The sequence below is a fragment of the Acinonyx jubatus genome, chromosome B3, assembly GCF_027475565.1.
Source record: "Acinonyx jubatus isolate Ajub_Pintada_27869175 chromosome B3, VMU_Ajub_asm_v1.0, whole genome shotgun sequence".
Taxonomy (NCBI): domain Eukaryota; kingdom Metazoa; phylum Chordata; class Mammalia; order Carnivora; family Felidae; genus Acinonyx; species Acinonyx jubatus.
Genome location: NC_069386.1, coordinates 54360664 through 54385649, shown reverse-complemented (window position 1 = coordinate 54385649; position 24986 = coordinate 54360664). Strand labels below are relative to the sequence as shown.

Genomic DNA, 24986 nt, shown 5'->3' with positions numbered 1-24986 from the left:
TGACCAGTGGTACAGCTGGTTTCTCACGTAACCTTCTAGAAATGGAGTTTGCACATGTGAGCAAATACACAATGTGTGTGTCTACTTCCATCCTTTAAAAACCATACTTGATGGCATTTTGATGTGCTTAAAGGTAGGTAACAGCATTTTATGTAAACACACATTTCACTTAATAAAATTTAAAACTGTCCATATCTGTCCCTAAAAAGGATGATTTCAAGTGAAGGGAAAAAAATAAATACTTAAGATCAACATGCTGAAGAAATATAGTACTTCCTCAGAATAATGTCTATAATGGGTCAGTTTTGACCTCAGACTTGTCTACACATAATCTTCCAATTCAATATAGGTTATGTTTATTATAATACTTCAACAATATTCAGGAATAATAAATCATAAACCAGGCTCCCAGGTTAAAAAAAAAAAGGCATTAAAACAAGCCAGAGATTCTTAGAATTATCTGATGATTTTTTTAGAAAAATCATAAAGTGATTTGCTTAAGTGCATCTCATGGAGAATAGTTCTGAGCCCCCAAGGCAGGCATCTCATTATGAGAGGCAGAAAGTTCAAAGGTGACATTTAGGGTAGTGTTGAAACAGGCTAAAAATCCCAATGCCCACGTCACCCCCCCCCGACCAATTAAATCAGAATGTCTGGGGTGGGAGCTGAGTTCTCTAAGTGATTCCAATGTGCAAATGAGGTGAACCACTGAACCTGGAAGATCTAGTGCATGATCATAGCCCAAATATTTTTTCTGTGCTTTTAAAGTCTGCTCTTCAGGGGCGCCTGGGTGGCTCAGTCGGTTGAGCACACGACTTCAGTTCAGGTCATGATCTCGCAGTCTGTGGGTTCGAGCCCGGCATCAGGCTCTGTGCTGACAGCTCAGAGCCTGGAGCCTGCTTCTGATTCTGTGTCTCCCTCTCTCTCCACCCCTCCCTGAGTCATGCTCTCTCTCTGTCTCAGAAATAAACATTTAAAAAAATCTTTAAAGTCTGCTCTTCAATTATTGTTTAATTCTGTACCTTACAGGGTAAGGGGACAATGAGGTTCTTGAGCTTCTTGACTGACAACATAAAATTTATTGTTCTGGTGTCACTGATTATTAAAATTAAAAAGGACACATGGGAATTTTCTCATAATTTTCTCCTATATTGATGGTCTAAAGCAGAGGTCGGAAACTTTTTCTCTAAGTTGTAGTAATACTTAGCATTACTATATCATACATAGTAATCTTGTAGGTTTTGCAGGCCATATGGTCTCTGTTGCATTTACTCTATTCTGCTTTGCCTTTGTGGCATGAAAGCAGCCATGGATAATATACAAATGTATGGTTACAGCTATGTTGCAATATGACTTATTTACAAAAATAGGAGGTAGGCTGGCAGGCTGGATTTGACCCTCTAGCTGTAGTTTGCCAATCCCTGATCTGAAGCTGTGGTTTTCAATGCAGGATCCATATTACAATCACCTAGGAAACTTTCAGAAATACCAGTGCCTGGACCTCACTCTAGACAAGAACAGATTCTCTGGTGGAAGATCCCACTGGTTTAGTGATAGTCCTGGTTCAGAGGGACCTGGCATCTGTAATTCAACATCAGGGTGCTAATAGCAAAGTGGGATCAATAGAAAGACATTCTAATGTCGTAAAGACAAATGACCCTAAAACAACAAAAAAAGTATAAAAAGTAAAGGAGGGGCACCTGGGTGGCTTAGTAATTTGAGCATCTGACATCTCAGGTCGTGATTCCAGAGGTCTGACGGCTCAGGTCATGATCCCAGGGTCATGGGATTGAGTCCAGCGTCAGGCTCTGAGCTGAGTGTGGAGCCTGCTTAAGATCTCTCTCTCTTTCTCCCTTGGCCTCTCCCCTGCTCTTGCACTCTCTCTCTCTCTCTCTCAAAAATTAAAATAAAATAAAATAAAAAGCAAAGAATTAGAGGAAACACCTGGTGCCAAATCATGGCAGCAAGATGAGCTGAGAAAGTTGGCAAAGGCCAGCTCAGAGGGTGAGAATGGCAGTGCTCATGGAATCCCTTGATAATCGAGAGCCAAGGGGATCTCCAAGGAAAATCATGACACAAGGTAAGAGAGGCAAGATGGGTCTGGCCACGAAGAACACATTGCCCACAGGGACTCAGACCCCAAGTGCCTTCTGTCCTCTGTCATTTCTGACTCCTGCAAAGCTCCTTTGGCAGTGACTCCTTTACCTATGCAGCCCTCTCCGTCAGGCCTCCTCTGGTACCCAGGCCCGCAGATGCAGATGTATGTGCCAATGAGGTTCTTGCACTCCATTTGCTTCTCAGCACAGTCATGTTTTCCCTCCTCACATTCATCCTCATCTGGAAAGAACATACAACCGCAAATTATAAAATAAGCTTCACTAACTTCTTGCCTTTTAAGTATGAGATGGTCTCAAGCAATCAGGTTTCATTTATGCTACTTCAGTGTTAACCTACTTCCTTTTGTACTGTGGGTGCTGGCCCCCTAAGATTGGAAAGGAGTCTTCTAACCATCTTTGAACTTGATGAAGAAATTATTCCCTAATGGATAACTTCTTCAAAGGCAGGAAGCATGGCTAATTCTTTTTGATAAATTCAACTCAAAAAGGTCTTCTCTAAATCTTTCACGATAGAATGACAGCTATAACAACATCATTATAATTACAATATGTTTTAAGAAGCCAAAGCTTCCATTGTATAACTATACTGAAAGCATAATATATGATATTTTTATATAATATTAATTAGTGTGATGTAATATTAGAAGAGTCATTGTATAATTAAAGCTTTGGTTTTTACACTTTGAGGAAAAGACAAGCATTCACAAAAATCATATTCTCTACTGGTTCTTCCCTCCTTCCTTTCCTTTTTCCTGGTGTGGAGGGGTCTTCCTCATTCCTTATTGTCCTCTTGCATTTCCCTCTCTTTAATCTTCCTCCTTTATGTGGTCTGAGCTGAGAAATTTGGACTTATCCTGAATGTGATGTAGAGCTTTTTGTTAGGAAATCTCTTCATCTTCAAGAAAAAATCCTATTTAACCCATCTGAAGGGAACAAGGATCTTCTCACTTAAGACTTTGAAGGAGCAAATCAGTGCTCTTCAGGGAGCCCCATGATTTACCCAACTTCGTATTGCAGAGCCTACTCCAGTGCCCTAGTAATTACATGGGTTCAGTGAGCATTATTCATGGAAATCTTTAGCTAAAGTATATTCCATGTGCTATCCCCATTCTTGGAATATGCCATCCCTTAGTGATGGGGACTTTTAAAAATTATTTAATTAATATTATCATACTCCTTCGTGTTCTCAGTTCTCACTTATCACACCATAATACAATTATTTATATCTCTGTCTCAACCTCTTCATGCTGAGCTTCTTGATCGTGAGTAAATGTCTTTTTTTCTTTATATCTTTGCATCCTGTATACAGAGTGTCTATCATGTCATAGGCATGCAATGCATAGTGAACTCAAAAAGATCTGCAGGGTGGCCCTTGATTCAGCTTGATGATGCTTGAAGCTACAGTTTGGGAGGAAAGGAGGTGATGACGACCCCCATATTGTCCATGGACTACAGGAGGGTTTCCTGATTCAAAGTCTTCCTCTACCAATAGAAGCTTTGGAGAGACATTTTCCTTATAGATGAGAGTTAGACCCCCTCAGCTTAGATGGCCTTTAATGTGGATGTCTTACCTTTGCACATCCTTCTGTCTTCTCTAAGAACATATCCAGCAGGACATTTGCATTCATATGATCCATAAGTGTTTACACACCGGAAAGCACAGAGGAGAGGATTCTGGGCACACTCATTTATATCTGCAGCAGAAGGTAGCATGAAAATAATGGGTCAATGGCATCAACCAAAAAAACAAAATCTATTTTTATCAAAAGTTGAAATGTTGCATTGTCATCAACGTGGATGCACCAAGCAATCTTTGGTTTTCAGAGAATCATAAAATGAGTTGGTTATTTTATAATTGGTATAGGCAGAGTGATCATGTATCCTAGTGCTCCTAGCACAGTCCCAGTTCAGGCTTATTGTCCTGGTATAATTACCAGTGTTATTTAGATTAAGAAATTATACATAGAGGGAGCTTTTCTGAAATGCTGGTTTTGAAGCCTTAAGTTGACCATTTGCCACTGCCTAAAGTCACATAGGATGGGGATCAGCTTTACTCCATTCAGTCAAAACAGCTGTCAAGTCAACTGCAGTCAGAACAAAAGCAGACTCATCCAATATCATTAACCACCTCCCCTTCCCCATATAAAAGAGGCTCCTGTGAAATAACAGTGATTCTTGTGCCCAAGCAAATGGTGTTCTGAATAATTTTACACTTACGGAAGTGCTAAGTTTACACTGATGGCTGTGACAGCCTTAAATAGGCTTTACTATTAATAGATAAAAGTGGTTTTTACAGATTTCATTGTTTGGAACCATCAGAATGTGTTTTGCAAAAGCAGGTCAAAACAGACCATCTTGATTATCATGTTTCTTTCTAAGTCTAATGATACTGAGAACATCAGTGAGACCCCAGATCATATTTAGTCATAGCCTTTAAAGATTCACCAACAACTATGACAGTGGTATTGACAGGTCATATCTCTGATGAAGAGCTCACTTTCATACCATTTTTATTGTCTACCTTCACCTTCATTCACTTCTGTGACCAGTGGTTCTTGACTTGAGAGTGTATCAGAAATTACCTGGAAGGCTGCGAGGCTTCACTCTTCAAGTTTCTGATTCAAGAGGTCTGGGAGGAGGCCTGAAAAACTGTATTTCTGACAAGTTCCCAGGTGATGCTGATGTGGCTGATCCAGGGATCACCCTTTGAGACCCACTGTGCTAGACATTCCCTCTCTTTCCCTTCTCTCCATGCATCTATCCTACTAGACACTGGAAGATGCTTACAGGGTATCGGCAACCTCTTTTGCTGTGATTGCCCCCAGATGGCCACAGGATGTTGGTGGCTATGTCAGTGTGCAGATATGAGTAGAAAGGAAAAAAGAAAGGGGGCATGGGAGATAAAGGAAAAAAAGGAAGGGGAAAATGGAAAATAGAAGGTAGCAAACAAGACAGGAGTCATATCCAAATACTGGCAGTGGGGAGACACCAACAGGAGCTCTGCATGATAGGCAGCATAACTGGTGCCACGAACCACTTCCACCTTTTTCAGGAGAAGTGACGGTTTGGCCCATCAGGCCAGATGTTCTTTATTCTGCACACCCTGGGTGGGATTTAATATCAAGGACCATAATCAGCCAGCTATTGTCTCCATGATCAGAAGATGTAACCAACTATTCTGCAAAGAGGTTTACCTTCGCAAGTCATCATTGGACCAGGCTCAAATCCCTCCTCACAGGTGCATTCAAAACCACCAATCACATTCTTGCAGGTGCCATTTCCACAGGGATTGCCCACAGAACATTCATCAGTATCTGCAAGTGACCAAGAGTGTATTCAAAATATGACAAATGAAGAAAAAAATGGGCTTGGACTCAAATGATACGTTTCACCCTATCAGAGTACTTTGATCTGTAGCATCTTGTTTTATTCTCATTCTGTCTTTGCAAGAAAGGAGTGCACATGTCTTATCTCCTCAGATTTATAGCTGTGAAATTTCACCTGCTAAGTAACAGTGGCACTAACAGTGACAGTATCTGGGCTTCCAGCCCTCATAGTGCTTTTCTCTGTGAGCTTCTCCAGCTTCCTGTATTATGAAGAGGTAAACCTACTGGGAATAGATGCTCAAAGGGTTAAAACAAGGCTTCTCTCACAAGTCAAAAGTTTTCACTTAAATAAACCTAGAAATATATCTCCAGTTTGGCCTTACATTACATCATTCTCTAAGAAGCCTTAAACATGATGGAGTTTTTCCAGATATAAAATAGAAGACTACGCTTACACAAAGCAAGAGACCAGAGGTTAAGCAAAATTAATACACTGGATAAAATCAAGATTCACACAGATTTTTTGTTGATTCTGTTGAAACCAGATGGTTTACGTTAGGCAGAAGAAAAGCTACAAAGAAATATGTTTAGGGTATGATCTCTGTAAACAACTGTGGAGAGAGAACAAGTCTTACCAAGGAGCTCTAAAAAATATATATGCTTCCCAACCCATCCACCTACAATACTGGCTGTTCTTCTGACACATCTCTTGAGGAGAATGTCTTCCTCTGGGAAAGGGAACTTGTTGAGAAATAACATTGTTATTTTAGCTATCTAGGACACGGAATAGTAATGGACTGCCATCAGGGTTACGTTTCATGTTGGGTTCTGAGTCAAAAAGAAAAGGCAAGAAGGTGTGGTAGCAGGCTCATCTGTCACGCACAGAGAAGCACTAACTGAAGATTCCAAAGAGAAAACATTGACAACTTTGCTTTTGTTCTGCTATGAAATTGCATTTCACTGTCCAGAATATTACATCTCTTTCAAGTGAATAAAAATCACAGTATCATAGATTTTTAGAGCTGCAGGGTAAATGGAAATAAGTTAGTCTATCTGCATAACATTACATTCTAAGGCCTAGGAAGACTAAGGAACTTGTTTACGCTTCCGAGGCCACAGCTTTGGGGGAAGTCCTCATGCCCTGATTCTTGTATGGAAAGAACGCTTTCTAATGTACACAAACATCCAGCATTTTTGCTGTTATTAATTCAGATTAAATTGAACTGCTTTGGATTTTTTAGAGACCTAGACATCATACTTGGATTCAATTTTGAGTTGGTATGGATTAAGAGCTCAAAGGTCAGACATAGGAGCCATTCTCTGAAATTTTAATAAGAGAGTAAAAACAAGAGGAGTTTATGCTGTGTACATAGCCTTTCACGTTACTAAATGTAATAAAATCTGGATAAATTTTGTATTTTACATATTGAGAGAATACAATTATGATCATCAACAATCTTTTTTAAATTAAAAAAATACGTTATAATGTTTTCCTTTCCAACTATCTCTTCAGATGTGTCCAGTGTCTTCCCCATTAGACTATAAGGAAGGACCATGTTGGCTTGGGTCACTGCTGTAGCCATAGAGCCTAGCACAGTGCTGGACACATGGGGTACTTAGCTAGTATTGCTAGATGAATGCTGCATGAATGAATGGACAAAACCTATTTCTGTCCCAATCTTGGTACTTATTCTTCCTAGCAGGAATGCTAACTGGCGTAATTTCTAATTTGTAAAATCCTTATGGAAGAAACCGATTTATTACTCACCTACACATTCATTCCCTTCCAGGATGTAACCAAAGGGACACTCGCAGCGATAGGAGCCATCCGTATTGATGCACTGCCCATGTTTACAGACATCTGGTTCTTTGCACTCATCCATATCTTAAGTAAAGGATTAAAAAAAAGTGAATAACAAGGTACCTTTTTCTTTTCTTTTTTTTCTTTTAATGTTTGTTTATTTTATTTTTGAGAGAGAGCGCAAGATCAGGGAAGGGGCAGAGAGAGAGGGAGCCAGAGAATCCCAAGCAGGCTCCGTGCTATCAGCACAGAGCCCGATGCAAGGCTAACTTACAAACCATGAGATCATGACCTGAGCTGAAATCAAGAGTTGGAGGCCTAACTGACTGAGCCACCCAGGCACCCCCAAGGTACCTTTTTCTGAACACAAAGGTAAATTATAATCATTTCACTGTCTAACCAATGAAATATCTAATATTGCAATATCATGTTACCATATAATACAATAATACAATTGGTATCTAAATCAAAAGACAAAAATTAGAGCTTTATTTCCCAAGATAAATGTGGAGAAAAAAGAACAGCTAGAGAAAGGGCAGGGAAGAGGCTGGTTAAGAATATTAAAAAATGCTGAGAATCCAGTGCAGGCCACTTACCAACTGCTGAATCATCAGGCCCCACAATGATGCCGCTTCCATAGGGACAGATCTGGCGGAAGGCCTCTGTGGTAGAGATGAACGCTCGTTAGTAGACAAATTGCAACTAGCTACAGGCTGTTCCCGAAGCAGTGAGTGATGGCCAGATTGCCACAGGCTGCATGTATCAGGAAACAACCGAACGAGAAAAGCCCAGGTATCAGAGCAAGTGAACAAGGCTCCCAGTGCCTACCACTTGCCCTGATTCATAGCACATTTCAGAAGGAAACAACTACCCAGCTCTTGAGTTAAAATCATCTTAATGAATATTTTGGGTAGACTTACAGTTAAACTAAATTGTCTTATTTTCCTGAAGGGCTACACCCAGTATTTCTCATTTCACAGCCAGGCTGCCGTATGAATAGCCAAAAGAGAAGTGCAGATGGTAGACATACCATCAGGTTCAGTGGGGCACAGCTCACAGGGATCACCCCAACCTTCTCCCTTCAAGGCACAGCAGCATTCCTGTTTGGAGTGATTTCGGGATTTGGGTGATGAACATTTTCCTCCTTCAAACTTCGCATAACAGTAGCTCATTCGCAAATCTGCAGCATAAATCCAGGAGACCCTTTAGATGCTTTCCTACTACATTGTTACTGTATAATAGTGAATGAGAAACAATCCATCTTGTTAAATTGTTCTTTTCATTACAATAGTAATACTCCATAACGTAAGTGACTATAACAGTAATTGAGCTCAGATTTTTAAAGTCATAGGTAACCTTTGTAGTGAGATCTGATGAGTACATCCATGCGACTTTCACTTTGTTATTTCTCATTTTAGCCAATTTTCCAAAATAACTTGATGTGAATAACAAACTCCAACACTATCACATTTCAAAGCTGACATCATCAGTGACTTCCAGGTGGGGACATTAAGAAGTGGAATAATTCACAAGACCCCTCCATTGACAGATGTGCTTACATGTGTTTTGGGTAATATTTAGTGAGCATACTAAATTAAGGTAGGCCTCCCAGTTCTGGTACTTACTATGCTCTCACACCAGGTTGTTTATTCTGGGTCCCCTCAGCCAAAATAAAACCAAATAAACCAAAATAAAACCCCTGATTCCAAGCACAGAACAAATAAAGATGTGGCAATTTTGTGGACCGGCACAAATACGACAATAATGATCATTCACTGAAGCAGCTACTGATGTAGTTGCTATTTACAAAACACCATGTGGGGCTTTCTGCAGATTTTATACACACACACACACACACACACACACACACACACACACACACATACGATACAGAAGGTTGTTTAGCTCAACAGAGAGGGACGGTGAAGAGGAGGGCAGGGAGATGGGTAGATAGGAGGGAGAATAATTTTTCTTTCAAAGAATACATTTCTTTAATATCGGTTATTTTTTGGTGACTCCAACATGGAAGATGGGATCTAGTTGCTACAAACTTCTCCAGCATTGCTTGACATAATTTTGGAAACTGACTTTTCCATTTCTTATAGAGCAAATTGGGTGGCTCTAAAAAGTGAGCTCATCCAGAAGCCTGGAGTGTGTCCCCTCAAATTTGACATCCAAAGCTTTATAGACTCCCCTCTAGTTACATGGAGGCTAAAATCTGCAGGTTTTAAGGAAACGCTTTCATATCCATTTTGAGGAACTGCCAATTCTTTATGTGTGATCAGGTATGCTCTCTCCTGTCACTGTTTTTCAACCCCAGGCAGCATATTATTAACAGCCACCTATGCATTTCTGTTAAGACAATTTCAGCTTTTATTTCATGACAAAGGAGACAGTGTAAGAATAATTGAGTTGCCAAAGATCGTATCAGAAAAATTTTCATGAATTAAAGTAAAAATATCAATCAATCAAACATATATACCAGGCTTTGGTAAGTCTAATTCAGTTGGCCTCCCCAGTGAACTTCTTCAACCAACTCTTCCAGATACAGTTTCTCGCTAATTTTTACTCCACCTCCAGATTGGTTACAGCTAGACCTAAGAGGTATCTTTCAGTGAATCTTCTGAAGATCAAGAGCACTAAAAGCCAGACTTTGCCCTGAGACATGCCTGCCCTCCAAATATTCGCTTTGCTGAGAAGTTTCAAGATTTAACGAATATAGTTTCTCTAATGACACCTTTTGATTCACTTTATTCTTCAAGTTCATTGTCACATACAATGTTTCGTGTTTATTATTTATACCTACAACTGTCTTAAGGTATCATTTAGTGACTATTCACAAAAATGTCTCAATGAATATATTAAAACTTAATTGTCTCTGTTGTCTTCCACCTTAAAATGTTTCTGTTAAACCTAGATATTTCTTTTCATTTATCATTAAACAAATGAATTAAATAAATTAAATAAATCCATAAGTCAGCCCTGTCTCTCCAGCATCACTTTACCATCCCACCTCCAGAAAAAGAGAAAAACCTCGCCATTACGCGGGCTCAAACACACGAAGTTGAAGCTCAAACTGTAAAGTGAACTTTGTTAAGTGGGAGTGGTCCCTTTATATCTGTGGCCTTCAAGTGCCAAGATCTGTTGACCTGAGTCTTATCACAATTGTTCCTTCAAAAACATTATCTGTTGCTCTGTGGAATTTTCTCATTTCATGGGCAATAGAAGCCTGACTCCTAATTTGTCATCTTACAAGTAAAACCCAGCTCTTAACTCCCTGGCTTCAGCAAAATTTGTGTCCTGTGGGAGATTTACATCTGCTTTTGGTGATTCTCTAGATTTGGTTTATTAATCAAAGGTGCCTTACATTGGGAAAGAGAGCTATGCTTGCCCACACACTTTAACTAGGACTCACTAGGATGCCTGTTTACCAGTCCATCTGCAAAGAGCCCTTAATGACCTTTGAAATTTCATCAGAACTACAAAAGTCACTTTCCCTGCTTGCATTCCTCAAGTCTGGCTCTGCCTCTTGGAGCTGAGCATGTGGCAAGGCTGCTCACAGCTGGGCTGATTCTTCCTGCAGCGTTAGCCTCCTCTGTGACAGGCCAGTGCAAATTGAATTAATAGCCTATGAGTTTCCTCTGGCCTGCCACATCGGCAGATTCACACCTGGTTTCTCACTGCTTTCTTTCCAAACTTGGGCCAAGCCAAAGGCACACAAAAACAAGGGAGTAGGACTTAGAATTTATCTGGCTGGTCTGTACCATAACAGAATATCTGCTTGAATCAACTATCACCCCACCCACAAGCCTGAAATCCATGTGGGCTTCTGACAGCCACCTATGAGATCAAATCAGAGAAGTCTCAATTCCCCCTTCACACGTCTAAATATTGGCTAACAAAAGGGCTAGTTGAAAGGTGAAAAGTTCATCAAGAGTCCATGAAAGACTCAGAAACTAACAAAACTTTGTTACGTATTTAGTACGATTGGTTGGCCGGGTATTATTATGGTTGTTTAAAATGAGGAAATTGAGCGTCCCAAAGATCCAATGACTTGTTTAGGCTACAGAGGGCGAAGCTGAGACCAAAACCCAATTTTTGGAATCTGAAATGATACCCCTTACCTCTTGTTTAGTAATATGGAAGCAAAACATAACAAAATAACCAAGAAGAAAAACCTGAACAATAAAAGAACAAACAACAACAAAATCCTGAGGTGGAGGGGAGAAATAAGTGTACATGGGGCTTTTTGTTCTAAATTCATTAAACTAGTATGTATAAATGGATAGACACACACCATTGCATTTTTTACTACGAGCTAAACAGTTTTCTGAGATAAAATATAATATCCTGTGTTATGCTTAAGTTCAGGCTTCCTTTTTTTAAGTTCACAAATATTACTCCTGAAAACAGATGATGTCCCAGCAAGAATCCTGGTCAGTTCAAGTTTGTTTTCTTAGAAAACTTGTGATATGAGGGATGGGCACTATATCCTGAAAGCACGTGGATTAATCTGCATTTTTTGGACTGAAAGTCTAGAGTCTGGGCCACATTTATGCAAAGTCACCTCTTCTGAGGCAGAGACCATGTAGCTGAACTTCCCCCAGGCTTTGCAGTATTCAGTGGCTCATGGCTGATCCCCCACTGAGTGACCTATCAGCATCCGTGTTCTTAGAAGGAGAGACAGGTTCAAGTGCCAGGGCAGTTGTTGTACAAGCAACCATAACTTGATGGATGAGTTTTCAACTTTAAAAGTAAAAATGAACTTTCTGACATATGGTAATCATTAGACCTCTGAGTGAATGAAAGCTCTCCATCTTCTCTTTCACAAAGAAAGCTTTGCCATGTTTAAGAAAGTGAAACCACAACAAATAAACACAGAGTAATGAAAGTCTAAAGCCTTCAAAGGCAGTTACCTTGGCACCTTCTTCCAGTGGAGGACAAGGAGAATCCATCTGGACACAGACATTTGAAGCTGCCTTCAGTGTTACTGCATGTGCCCAAGGCACAAATTTCTGGCTCTTCAACACACTCATCAATATCTAAAAGAATTAACATGTGTCAAAGCCAAAACACAATGGAGACATCATCAGATACCAAATGCAAAGTGTGGAAGTACAAAGTACAACTCTTCCAATAAGGATTTTTCCTGTATCATCATGCTGAGTGGACCTCTAGGCTGTGATATCTTTTTAAAAATTAATCTTGAAAGTTCTTATTGTAAAAATGGAATCTGCAAGTGCCTTCTAAGGGATACATTAAGAAATATCCCTTACCCAGACTGAGTTTCCTGGCCAATTAGAAAAGGTAATTTCCTACCACCCTAAGCTAGAAAAGAAGCAAGAAACTCCAGAGTCACCACAACACAATTTTAATTGTGTTGACAATGAGTCAGTGAGAGATCTAGACCTTTGAACTAAACACTTATTCCCTCCATCCATTCACAGTGCTTTTCCCAATACTCCATGCTATTAGGAAAACTATGAATTTAACAAGAATACTAACACTCATGACAATAATTATGTAAAGTATAAATTAAAGATACCACAGAAGATGAGGTCCTTTTCATTTGCAGATTAATTTTTCTCAAAACACAAATGTCTTTCTTGTATAGGCTATAGTTTTTCTTTTGTCATATAGATGACAGGAAGTTGATGCACTTATAATTGTGACATACTTCCTTTAGCATATTAACATACCTTAGCACTAGGAAGGGTTGATTAAAGGTGGTCTACAGTGATGTTTGAATAGCTTGGGTAACTATATGCTCTGGTTTTCCTAGGAAAGTCCTAGTTATGCCTGTTGTCCTGGCCTTGTTATTAACAGACCCCTCCTTAAAACTGTCTTGGTTTGGTCAATGAATTACATGATCATCCCATGTTTGGGAAAAGTGTGGCCACTCTTTCCAACAGACTTACCCATCTTTTCCCCTGACTTTCAGCTGGAATTTGTAGTAAAATAGAGGTAAGTCTTGATTCTGAGCCATGCTATTTTTATTGATACTTTTTTCCCCAACAAAACATGTATCTTTTATATCATGGGGCTCTTTATTTTTGCATTTGTGCAAAGAGTTCTACACCTACATCAGAATGTATTCCTATTATACAAGTTCCTTCCCATGAGGTCCCACTAAGGGGAAGTTGGGAAATTAATTCCATTATCTTGACTTAATATTGTAAATACCACACAATAGGTATTCTCAAAATGTGCAGCTCAAAGTCATGATCTTCCTGTTCAGTGAAAAACCAGTCTCTTCATCACTCTATGTTATTACATTGCCTTTATAATTAATTACATCGCATTGCTTGTGATATATCAATGAATCTGAGCTGCTGCTGACTGAATGACTCCATTCCCATGTTCCCACTACTCTCACATCCAACCGTTTCTTAAAAGAAAAGCCAACTTTTGTAAAAATGCTCGAGTATTTCTTTTGGTTGTTGTTTTTGTCATTGTCAATAGGATTCTTTCTCTTATAGTAGAAATTAACCTGTAGGTGATGACTTCATAAGGATAGGGAAAAAGATGGTGGAATGGGTACATTACTAAGTATTTGGGAAGTCATTTTTCTTTCTATACATTTCCATTCTGTTCATCTTAGGGGAGTTTTGCATTAATCATGGAGTAGTTGATCTTTATTTAGTGAAAGTAAAATAACACATAATAATTTGCATTTAGGCATAATTTGTTTCCATTTAGAATATTATCACTTGACTATGATGTAAACTGGGTATATGATACAATTTCTCCATGATATTAAAAGTGTCTCGAGAAATGGAGAAAATTCTTACTCATTATGGATGAGATACAGACCTATTTAAACTTGGGAGCATGAACTAGGTGACTTCTTAAAAATCCTTTTAGCCCAGTTATTTATGAAGTTCTAGCAATTAATGCCCTTCATTTAATTCAATGACATATGAATTGAAGAATGCAGTACTATAAAATTTGCTGAGAATTTATTTGTAGTAACACATTTCCACTGCTGTATAGGTCAAACAACGTAGATAAATTATATAGCCATAATCATCCAACCTTGAATGTGGTCACTTAAAGATTTTAGCTGAAATCATGAAGCTATTTTTAGTTGCAACCTACTGATACTTAAAAACATGAAAACCAGGGTGTTTTACAAGATGCCTAAAAGCACCCTGGAAAAGAGTCAGGGTCATATGAGCACTCATAGGCACAGAGCAAAACAGTGTCATCAGATATCAGCATGAGAATTAGATGTTCCTGCCTCATCAGCTGAGTGTGAGAATATAAGCCACACCCTTTGCTCTTGGATTTTTTTTTTGATAAAGTGCAAAATGAAGACACCAGCACACCATCACAAAAATGGACTTTGAGAATGCCAGTGCAGTAACCAATACTGCTCACTTCCAAACATGGATAGCCCTCTCCCTCCTACCTTCACACTTGTCATTCTGTAGACTGTACCCAGGTGGACAAATGCACCTGTAGGACCCATCCAAGTTTTGACAGGTGCCTGGTGCACATTTTCCAGGTTCTAGAAGACATTCGTTGATATCTGCAAAGAAAAGGGAGAAAGAAAGAAGAGGTTCCCACTGGCATGATTTCCATCAAGCAACTAAATTTCCAAGAAACTGGAATCAAATCAAAGAAATACATAAAACTAATATGGAGAAAAATTAATGACTCAATAAAAAGAAGCTTTATCAGCTTTCAGAAGTGTGCAGAACAACTATATTTTATGTGACTTATCACAAATTAAATATTTCCAGAAAAATGTAGCTTGTGAAAAGTTAATGGGTATGAAGATTTTTGAGAGCACCCAAAAGATTATAGAAGAGATTTCTTCAAAGCTGTTTTAAAGAAAATAAATATAAGAAAGCAAATGACAATTGTTTATGGAACAATTTAGCTTTCTGTGAAATTTAACAATTTAACTATTCTCTGTAATTACAATAACTTAATTTTAAAACATAATAGGGAAGTGTGTTATAGATATCACACACACACACACACACACACACACACACACACACACACACAGTCAACAGGTAGGATTGGTGTAATTCCGCTCTGATTTTTTTTTTCTCTCCAGCCTTCTGAAGGAAGGATGTTGACAGAGACTGCAGGATTCTTTGGTCTCGGAGAACATACTTTGGAATCTCTTTCTGAAATTCTGAGGCAGCACTCACCCACACAGGTCCTTCCATCTGGAGCCACCTCATAGCCTTCATTGCACTGACACTGGAAGGACCCCACTGTATTGATGCACTGGCCATTTCTGCAAAGGTTCCCATTTCCAGTTGCACATTCATCAACATCTGCCAAAAAAATACCCTTTGATATATTCCAAAGAAAATGTCATAATTCCAGCAATGATCAAAACCTTTAAAGGGAAAAATACTTATTTGAAATTTCAGAGGCTTTTGCTGGCTCAGCCAAACATGAAAAATTCCAATAAATATCTAGTTTGTAACAATACACCTGGCTTTACTCACCTATTAAAACCTAACAAGACTACGCTGTTCTATTAATTACAGATTGATAATTTATATTAGAACTTTATATGAGTTTCACCTTGATCTTCCTTTAGGTTTCATTTTTAAAAGCTAAAACTGAATTACTAACACACAATACAGCTGATGGTATTATTAATTATTCTCATAATTAGAAGTATATAAAATTAGCCTTTAGCAACAATACAAAATTTGGATCATTATTCTCACTTATAAATAACATAGCATGTTTTATAAGGAGGATTTTATAGATTTAATAATTGACTTTTTAAAAGTTTTATTTATTTTTGTAATTTCTACATCCCACATGAGGCTGGAACTCACAACCCCACCATCAAGATTCTCAGGCTCTTCTGACTGAGCCAGCCAGGCGTGCCCCCCCAATAACTGACTTATTTTAAGAGAGTCTATAGCGCAACATTGAGACAAATGGGTCCATGTTATTCCTGAATTATGTAATTTCCATACAAAGTATCACTTTTATGTGTTTTAAGATGTAATCAATTCATTTAAAAATGTATTTAATTCACAGCACAGTGTATATAAAATTATAGCTGCTGATGAGCACTTACATAAAAGTCATGGCAGTCATTACTCTAGTTGACATTTAATTAGCACCTTATTTTGACAAATCCTTTAACGAATTGTTGCCACATAAGAGGGCATATATTTCAGAAAACAAAATCGCTCCCTGGAGAGGCTGCTAATTACGAAGAGCATATATTAAACGCACTTCCTATGTGAGGCGCTGATTTGCATACGCACCTATACAGTCGTTGTTGTGGGAGAGGATGAAACCGTGGTTGCAGCGGCAGTTGAAGGAACCGATCGTGTTGCGGCAAGTTCCATTCCCACAGGCGTCTCGCTCACACTCATTTATGTCTAGTAGGAACAAAGGCCGTAGAGAAACGTGGTCGTTAACAGAAGAGGTGAGTGGTTGCCTGGGATTAAAGGGCATGGTGAGGTTCACAAAGCATCAGGTGTAGGCTAAGAACTTCTTGATGTTGGTATTGGATCCAGCAGTGGCCGCTCCCCATGAGCAACCAACAAGAGCCGAGGACCTAAACCTTGGGAATAAACCGTCTCCTGGGCTGGCATGTGAAAGGAGGCAAGCTAAGGACATGAGAACTGGACAAGAACTATTTTACTCTATTTACTTCTAGAATTCTCCACCCTTGCCACTTTTCTCAAATATTTTCACTTGGAAAATTCTGAGCGCATCTGGGTCTTGATTTGCTGCCACCTTTGGCAAACTTCAGCCTTTAAGATTCTCACTCTAGTTTACCAAAAAGCAGTGAGTCACCTGACATTACCCTGAAATCAGCAACAAAATAAATGAGCTTTCTAACTCACCTGATATTTTAGACACCTTTTCCTTCTTCCCAGTCCACTCCTAAAGACCTATGATCACTCCCACTACTGGTGCCTAAACTCACTCTTCTAAAGTATCCCAATGTGATACCTCTTCTGATACATTCTTGTGTTATTATTTGTCTTTTTATTGGTCTGTGACTTTTCTCTTTGACTACTCTGTAAAGCTGTTTGGGCATCTTTTATGTCTGAGCATTGTGCCACAACAGCTAACGTCTTTCTTATAGAGCAGGTGTACATTATATTAAGGAGGAAATAAAGAATCAAAACAGAAGAGAGTTGATATTGCTGGTATTGCAGGAGTGAGGCAGAAGGAGGGGGGCGAGGGCAAAGGGGAGGAGGCTCTGGGACTGGAAGACAACACCTCAGGTTAGCCAAAGGCAGTGTTTAGAGTTACAATTTCCTTTCCTTTCAAATTTTGGACATGAAGATAAGTTATCGGTGATCCTAAACCAGAAAGCTATTGCTGACCCCAAAGTGATCCAGTATGTGTGTGTCTGTGGTTGAAGACTGCATCCACGTGATTCACCCTGCCAGCAATCAAGGGCTGCTGCTTTGATTCATTTTTAGCCAAACTAGCGACATTTTTCTGTAGGGCAGGTTCTTCGGTAGAGGGTTCCAGATAAATCAGATGCAGGTGTCACTGCTATGCAGGGATTAGCCTTCCAGGGACGAGCAGGGCTGATTTCACTCCTTTAATATAAAACTTGTCATCTGCTCTGAAGAAGACAAGACTTTGTAAGAATGTTCCCTAATGGATGAACCCAATTATAGTGAAAGGTAAGCTCTTTAAACATTACTCTATTGATTCTTCTTTTTTCAGTTGTGAAACTGATTCATGTTCATGAATCATCCTTAATGGATATTGCTTTAAAGTATAAAAAGGAAGGAAAAGAGAGAAAGTGATTGATTAATACTTGGAATTTATTCTAAATCAGCATCCTGACTCAGCACTGAAAGCAAGAGGGAAGAGATTTATTTAAAATCTTGAGCTCTTTTCCCCTAGAAAAATATGGGGTCTTTTTTTTGCCTTTATAGGATCTACAAATTTGCCTCTGAGTATATGGTACAAACCATGGATCCTTCTCAAAAAATACTCATATTCAAACACTCAAAAGCTGCACTCTATTCCAATAAGGCAAACCCATAGACTTAATAAAATAATAGGCTATTAACATTAATAAAAAGTATTTTTGTCTTAATATATTTGTTTTTCCTTTAGTCAAAAGTTTTTCTGACCTGGCAGCCAAATGAATATCAAGGAAGAGGTTTATTGTGTTCAGATTGCCAAAGATTAAATACCAAAGGATGTTAATGCTACACACCTACTTGTGTTTTCATTTTATAAATGGCAAAATTAATACTGAAGGTTTAGTATCAATTTTTATATATATTCAGATGCAAATGAATTTTTCGATAGGATAGAAGTTAAAAATAAAATAATCACGTACTCACCCAAACACATGGTTTGATCAGCATTTGTTTTAAAACCGGTGTGGCAAAGGCAATAAAAACTTCCAACTGTGTCAATACACTGTCCATGGCTGCATATGTTGGGGATTTCTTGGCATTCATTGCGATCTGTAGATAAAAAGCATCGTAAGTATCTTAGGTAGAGTTAGGGGACAAAACTGCATTAAGTAACTTACTTCTAGATATCACGCTCAGGATTAATCCTAGCTCTAAACCAAGCCAGTAAAACAGATACTGGCATTATATATATATAATATATTTTTTTTTTAACCTCAAAATCAGTTAAAACTAATGCTCTTTTACTGGGCACATTCAGAGTATGTTAACAATACATGAGGCGATGAAAAAAAATGTTCTGAAAGATATATATATATATCTGAAAGATATATATATATATATATATATTTTTTTTTTTTTTACCTCAAAATCAGTTAAAACTAATGCTCTTTTACTGGGCACATTCAGAGTATGTTAACAATACATGAGGCGATGAAAAAAAATGTTCTGAAAGATGAGAAAAATTAGAAGTAGAATAGGGAAGAAGAAACCAAGCCGGGAGATAATCTGTTTGATAATTTGCCCACGCAGTATCACAGACCGTGGAATGAATTAAGTATTTTGTCTAGTCAAGATTTGGTGTCTCAAGTCATGGACCCTTCATAGCTTCCCTTGGAAATATATATCAAAGTCAAACAAATCCCATTGCTAAGATAGGTTTTCTTGATGGACAACCCACACTGTCCTTTGTTTAGGTTTCAGTTCATTGTTTTGTCTTACTCCTATAACTTTTTGTTCCATCTTAACCAAGTCTTCATGTCTACACATGGCTCCTTTTAGCACTTGACAATCTTAATGATGTTTCTTTTTATTCATATTCATTCAAGGGAATGCCCTGTCATCTTGCTTCTACCAGTCTTTAAGCCCTGAATTATATTTCTCATCAACTGAATCTTTGTTGCCCTCCTGAAATCTGATGATCTGGGGTGGGGAGGGGGGGAAGGGGGCAGAATTTATTATATGAATCTACAAATGATGTGATTACATGCCTACTTAGGTCTCTAATTTTTAAAGCTCTCAAAATTCTGTGTTTAGGGCACAGGTCATCTGAAGAGCCCTGTATCATCCTGGTTGTCCTACTGTCATAAAAGAGAGCAAACAGCCAGAATGCCAACTAGAGTATAGATTCTGTAGAGCACAGTGACACCCTGCTTCCAGTTAAATAATGCAAACTTGCTGTTGGCCTGTCTTGCCTACTGAGAAGACAGCAACCGGAAATGGACACTTTTTGCCACACAGAGCAGTTGTGCTCATATCAGAAGAGAAGATATCCCATCTATTTCCTGTGCTCAGGCTGCCATTGTTACGACTACCTCCTTCCAATTATAGAACATTACAGCTGATGAATCACCATACAATTTAAAAGTCTTAAGTGAGCTTGAATATATCATCTTAATGGAGAAACTGGGATACCCGTAGCTTAGGAACTATTGCTCGCCTATCTAGAAAGCTTGTTAACCTAGTAAGTTATGATTATTCCCATTGGAGAAAACAGACTTAAAAAGGAGCAAACTGTTAAAAGACATTTTAAAAGATTTTAAAAGATATAAATGAAGATGATTCCTGAGTGAAGTCTTCAACCCTAGAGGCTGAATAATTGCAAAACTCAAGTACGTTCCCTTCTGAGGATTCCAATGAGTGAGGAAAAGTGAGCTTGGCTACAAATGACACTCATTCATAGCACTTATCATTGGTTAGCGCTGGATGAGTTTTATTTGTGCTAATGTTCTACAAGAAAATATGGCAGGGCTTAAGCCCTAGCAGGCCATGGTTGGACGCCCTGTCTTGATGTATAAATAGCTTGTCCCACTTCTTGCCTGAGCGTGAAATGGTGTGAAACGACACCTTCTGTATTATCAGCAGTTCTTTATTTTGATTGGAATTATTTTGCCCAGTTTCAAAGAAATATAAATTAAGAGCAAAATGCAGGGAAATGCTATAAATGCCAAGTTACACTAGGGTATTGTGACTCATATCAGAGACGTCCCCATTTTTCCTGTCCTATTTTTTTAATACATGGGTAACAACCGCTTTGTTGACAAAATGCTAAACACTTGCACATGTTCCTTTAAACCCAACAAAACAAGCCTTGACTCTCAAAGTGAGTTTTTGTTCTGCTATTACACCCTCTTCCCACCAAGGTCTAATAAAACAATGCAAAATACCCTACAGAGAGCGGTGCACTTCCTACCACTTAATCGCTGGTAGGCAAGGAAATCCAAGGAAAATTTGACCATGTTCCCTTGTGTTGTTTCATTCACAAATGCATAAAATATCCAGGAAACTCCTTGGGAAATGAACCACAGCAAAACAACACATTCTTCCTGACCTCCATGCTAAATATACAATGATTTACAATTACTCACTCACATGAAAATGATTCTGAGGTATAATTTTGCTTCTGGGCTGGAACACTGGTGTTTTAATTTTGGTGCCATTGGCTAGAAGATGCCGTCAGATACTTAAAACTTGACCACCCATATGTGCTAACATGCTCATCCTTCTTACTTTTACCGCATCCTTGACAAAAGTAAGCCATGAAATAACCTAACCTCTAGGGGACAGTTTCTCATTTTACTGTAGGTGACTTATGGCTAATAAAAGGCTGTTAATGTTTGCTGCCCTCAGTTCTGTAAGATGTTTAGGAGGATAAGTCGTGCTGTTGGTTCTTTTTGTTCATGCAGGTTAATCTAACTCAGCTCAGGAGAGGTTTGCTATAGAATTGGGGTGTGTGGCTGGAATGGTGGCAACCTCCCACCCTAAGGGGGATCATGTGAAAGGAAAAAAACAAATATCTGTCCCTGAGGACTGGTTAGGGGACTGTGTGCATGTGTGTGTGTGTGTATTTGAGGGAGGGGGTGTTTAGAGCAGGGCAGCAGATGAGCCAATCTGAAATCTATGTATGCACATGATATATGTCTCGTTTTGGAAACATCACATCTCTAAGGGTTTAGAAATTTCAACAGTGTTCCTCTTTTGCTGGCCTCGTGACTAGAACTCAGCAGTGTAAACCATAACTCAGGTGTTCTTCAAGTTAACCTTCTCAAAAAAATCCAGATGTCTGAAGCCTGCTGGAGATGGCACGCTGGCGGGCCCACCCAGCCAGTGGGGAGCCACTTACCGTTGCACTGCCCTGTGGAGGTGAAGCGGTAGCCTGGCTTGCAGTCACAGCGGTAGCTGCCCGCGGTGTTGATGCACTCGGCATTGCGCTGGCACACAGGGCCGTTCTGACACTCGTCAATATCTCCAAGCAGAAGAGAATTTAATTAGAAGGAGGACAGAATGTGGGGCAAGTCAACAAAGGCTCTCACTTAAAATAGATTTCTATTTTCTTATTTTGATCAGTTCCATGGAACAGATAGTGGAAGACTTTTAAGACTTCTTTTCTCATTTTTCCACGTTTTTGATATTTTTTGTAAATGCAAGTACTTGGTTTATGACCACATGTGGATTCTAATGATGCTTGTGTATAAAAGAAAAGTCATACACTCAGCTGCTAGGACCAGCGCTTGGCAGAGTATAAACTGAATATCCTAGAAAATGTTGCATTTGCTCAAAGCCCCAGGGTTTTACGATTCATCGGGTTGCTTTGCCTTCGTATACATAGGGATCACTTGGGATCTTGTTGAAAAGCAGATTCTGATTCAGCATGTCTGGAGAATGGCTGGAGATTCTGCATTTCCAATAAGCCCGCAAGTGATACTGGTGCTCCTGATTCACAGGCAGTGCCTTGCACTTCAGGGCTGTAGGGGCTCCGGCTTAAATTACTGCCACATGGCAGTCAAATCAAGGAAACTTAATATGAGAGGCTGCACATAAAACTACTGACAACAACCCAACTCTCACTATCAAAGAAAAGAATAAATGGATACTCTGTGCTTCAGAGCTTTGACTATACTCAGGGGGGTTGTTTGCCTTTTTTTTTTTTTAATCAGGTAGCTAATATAGTTCAAATTCATGACATTATGAAAGTTCTCCATAGTCCAGGATATGCCTTGGGGCAAAATACATGTTCCCTGCCCCTGCTCCTATGAAACAATCTAACTCAGGTTAAGTCCAATAAAGGGAATAGCCTGGAACACAGATGGGAGCTGGCTCTTAGCACCAGTATTAGGGTTTTACAAAAAAGTGGACTCAGCCCAAGAAGTTCCCACAAGGGGGCGGCAAATACATCAACCTGTGCCTCACAGGTGTATGCTTGTGTGGCGGGAAAACCTCAGCACTTACTGTCAGTCAGTGGGAGTTTCTGCCTAATGTGGGGTGGGGTGGCGTGTGCCTCTCTGGGTAACAGATACAGGGCAGAAGTATGCCTGCCTTGGGTTCCAATGGAACCAAGACCAGCACCACTCTCCCAGCAGGTCTGCCCTGGTCCTTAAGAGGGTACAGAAAGCTAGAAGGTAGCCAATCATTGGAAAAGCCAAATGGCATCACAGACAGGCATTTCTGTGAGGCATCAGATGCCGAGCATCGGATTATATGCATATTTGGGGAGAACAGATGCATGAGTATTCCCTAAATACTTCTGGAATCCATTCCAATTTCAGGGTTATGGAGGCATGTATTAAATCAACCTTCATTTTCTGATTCTGAGAGCTAAGAGTGTGCTGGGAAGCAGCTGACCCCAGAATAAACATTCACCCTGAGAATGGATATTCTGTGAGACGGACACCAAAAGTTGGAGTGCTTTGTAATCTCAATATCCACTGAGTACTACCCTGACAGCAAAGTGTTTTACATTGGTACAGCTGTAGGCTTTCAATCTCATTTGGACAGTAAGGTCTGGGTTAACTTGGCCATCATGGGTGACCATGCCTAAGGGTTTGGGATCTCCGAATAGAAGAGAACAAGAGAGGCCCCAAGAAGGTGGCAGGCATCCTAGCCATTTATGAAAGGGGGAAGACTGGCTATGAGGAAGGCAGGCTACTTTACCATCATCAGCTCCTCTGCTGTGGGCTCCTTTCTTTTCTCCTGCATCATGCTTCCTCTCCGGAACACCTTATCCTTGATGGCCTTCCAAAGCACAGGGGCTAGTGCCAAGGTCTGAGATGACTATTTCCTAAGGAAGGTTCTGAACGGCTATCACCCCATTTACCCCTCTCCGGGAGGCAGTAACATGTGCCCACCTGGCCATAGTAGCTAAAAGCCTGGTGAAGAGAATTTAACAAGCATGTGCTTAGGGCCATAACTTTACTCATGGTCTGTAAGTTGTCCCTAGTCTATGGGAAAAAAAGGTTTTTTAACATTAAAATATTGACATTGTGCTCTCATACATGCTCTAAGGGGTAATAACCCTTTCTGACAAGAACAAAAATTCTGCAAGAGGCCCCAAGTTTAAGTATTAAATAGACAATTGTTCCAGCTACCCTAGGGCACATGGTATATTTAATAACCAGCCATGTCCCTTTTACTAAAATGTGAAAGTACACTATCTTCCCCAGATGTAGGGGAATATGAAGTGTTGTGAGGAATGCACGGCATCACAGTACATGCACATGGTAAGGGGAGGTAATGTGAAAATGAAAAAAGTACCACTTGCACACATGCCAACATTCTTCATATAAAATCAAATTTGCTGTTCTTGCCATTTGGAATTCTCTCATGCATTTGGAATATTTGCATTAACCTTGTTTTCACTTGGGAGTAGCACAGGCTCCGTTTGGAAGGGAACACTAATTTTGAGATTCAAGTAAAGATGACCGCCCACCACTCCTGCTCACTTTTAAGCAATGAGAAACAAAAGCAATCTATGCGACACACCCAGGAACTCAAGGGTTCTTATATCAGCTGGGAAATCTAATATATTGTGTATAGGATGGGGTTGGGGAGTGCACGTCCTGCTTTTTCCACGGGGACTTAGGGAAGTTTTTCCATGAAAAAATGATGTTCCACATGGTGCCCTACACTATTGCTAGAGCTTGATGGATTGCTGAAATTCCAATGTTGTGAAATTGGCCAAGTGTGTGTGCGTAAGTAGCTTGTCAGTTGGCTCATTCCTGGACGTGATATAGTGACATCACTTACCTTCACAAACCAACAACTTGTCATTATAGAAAAAGCCCACTGGACATTCACATCTGAAGCTGCCAACCATGTTGATACACACTCCGTTTTCACAGACCCCTGGGATCTCCCGGCATTCATCAATATCTGAAAACAGAGCAGCCACACATGAGTGACAGCACGGCACTGAGAGTCGGCAGCTTCTAACTCCATGTTCTACATAATGTCCACAATGAAAAAAGAGAAAGTGCATGGGTGTGTGGGTGTGTGGGTGTGTTGGTGGGTATGTGTGTGTTGGGGTGGTGACAGTGGAAAGGGGGGACATCAGTTGATATCAAATTGAAATAACTAA

General features: G+C 39.6%; 1 protein-coding gene and 1 long non-coding RNA gene across 3 annotated transcripts in view; one reads left to right on the top strand and one right to left on the bottom strand.

Annotated features, from left to right (window-relative positions):
* Positions 1-24986, bottom strand: part of FBN1 (fibrillin 1) — a 232223-nt gene that overhangs the window by 17644 nt on the left and 189593 nt on the right. For both annotated transcript variants that reach the window (XM_027067205.2, XM_027067206.2), the window contains exons 44-56: positions 24656-24781; positions 21756-21878; positions 18560-18685; positions 16499-16615; positions 15410-15538; positions 14656-14775; positions 12161-12286; positions 8275-8424; positions 7841-7906; positions 7212-7328; positions 5312-5431; positions 3689-3811; positions 2206-2337 (exon numbers count right to left, since the gene is read on the bottom strand). In XM_027067205.2, the coding sequence (XP_026923006.1) occupies positions 2206-2337; positions 3689-3811; positions 5312-5431; positions 7212-7328; positions 7841-7906; positions 8275-8424; positions 12161-12286; positions 14656-14775; positions 15410-15538; positions 16499-16615; positions 18560-18685; positions 21756-21878; positions 24656-24781 (1575 nt within the window). The remainder of the gene's footprint in view (positions 1-2205; positions 2338-3688; positions 3812-5311; positions 5432-7211; positions 7329-7840; positions 7907-8274; positions 8425-12160; positions 12287-14655; positions 14776-15409; positions 15539-16498; positions 16616-18559; positions 18686-21755; positions 21879-24655; positions 24782-24986) is intronic.
* On the top strand, positions 15745-18256 carry LOC128315947 (uncharacterized). Its single transcript, XR_008299191.1, has 3 exons — positions 15745-16662; positions 17535-17624; positions 18143-18256. It is a non-coding gene; the product is annotated as an uncharacterized LOC128315947 (long non-coding RNA).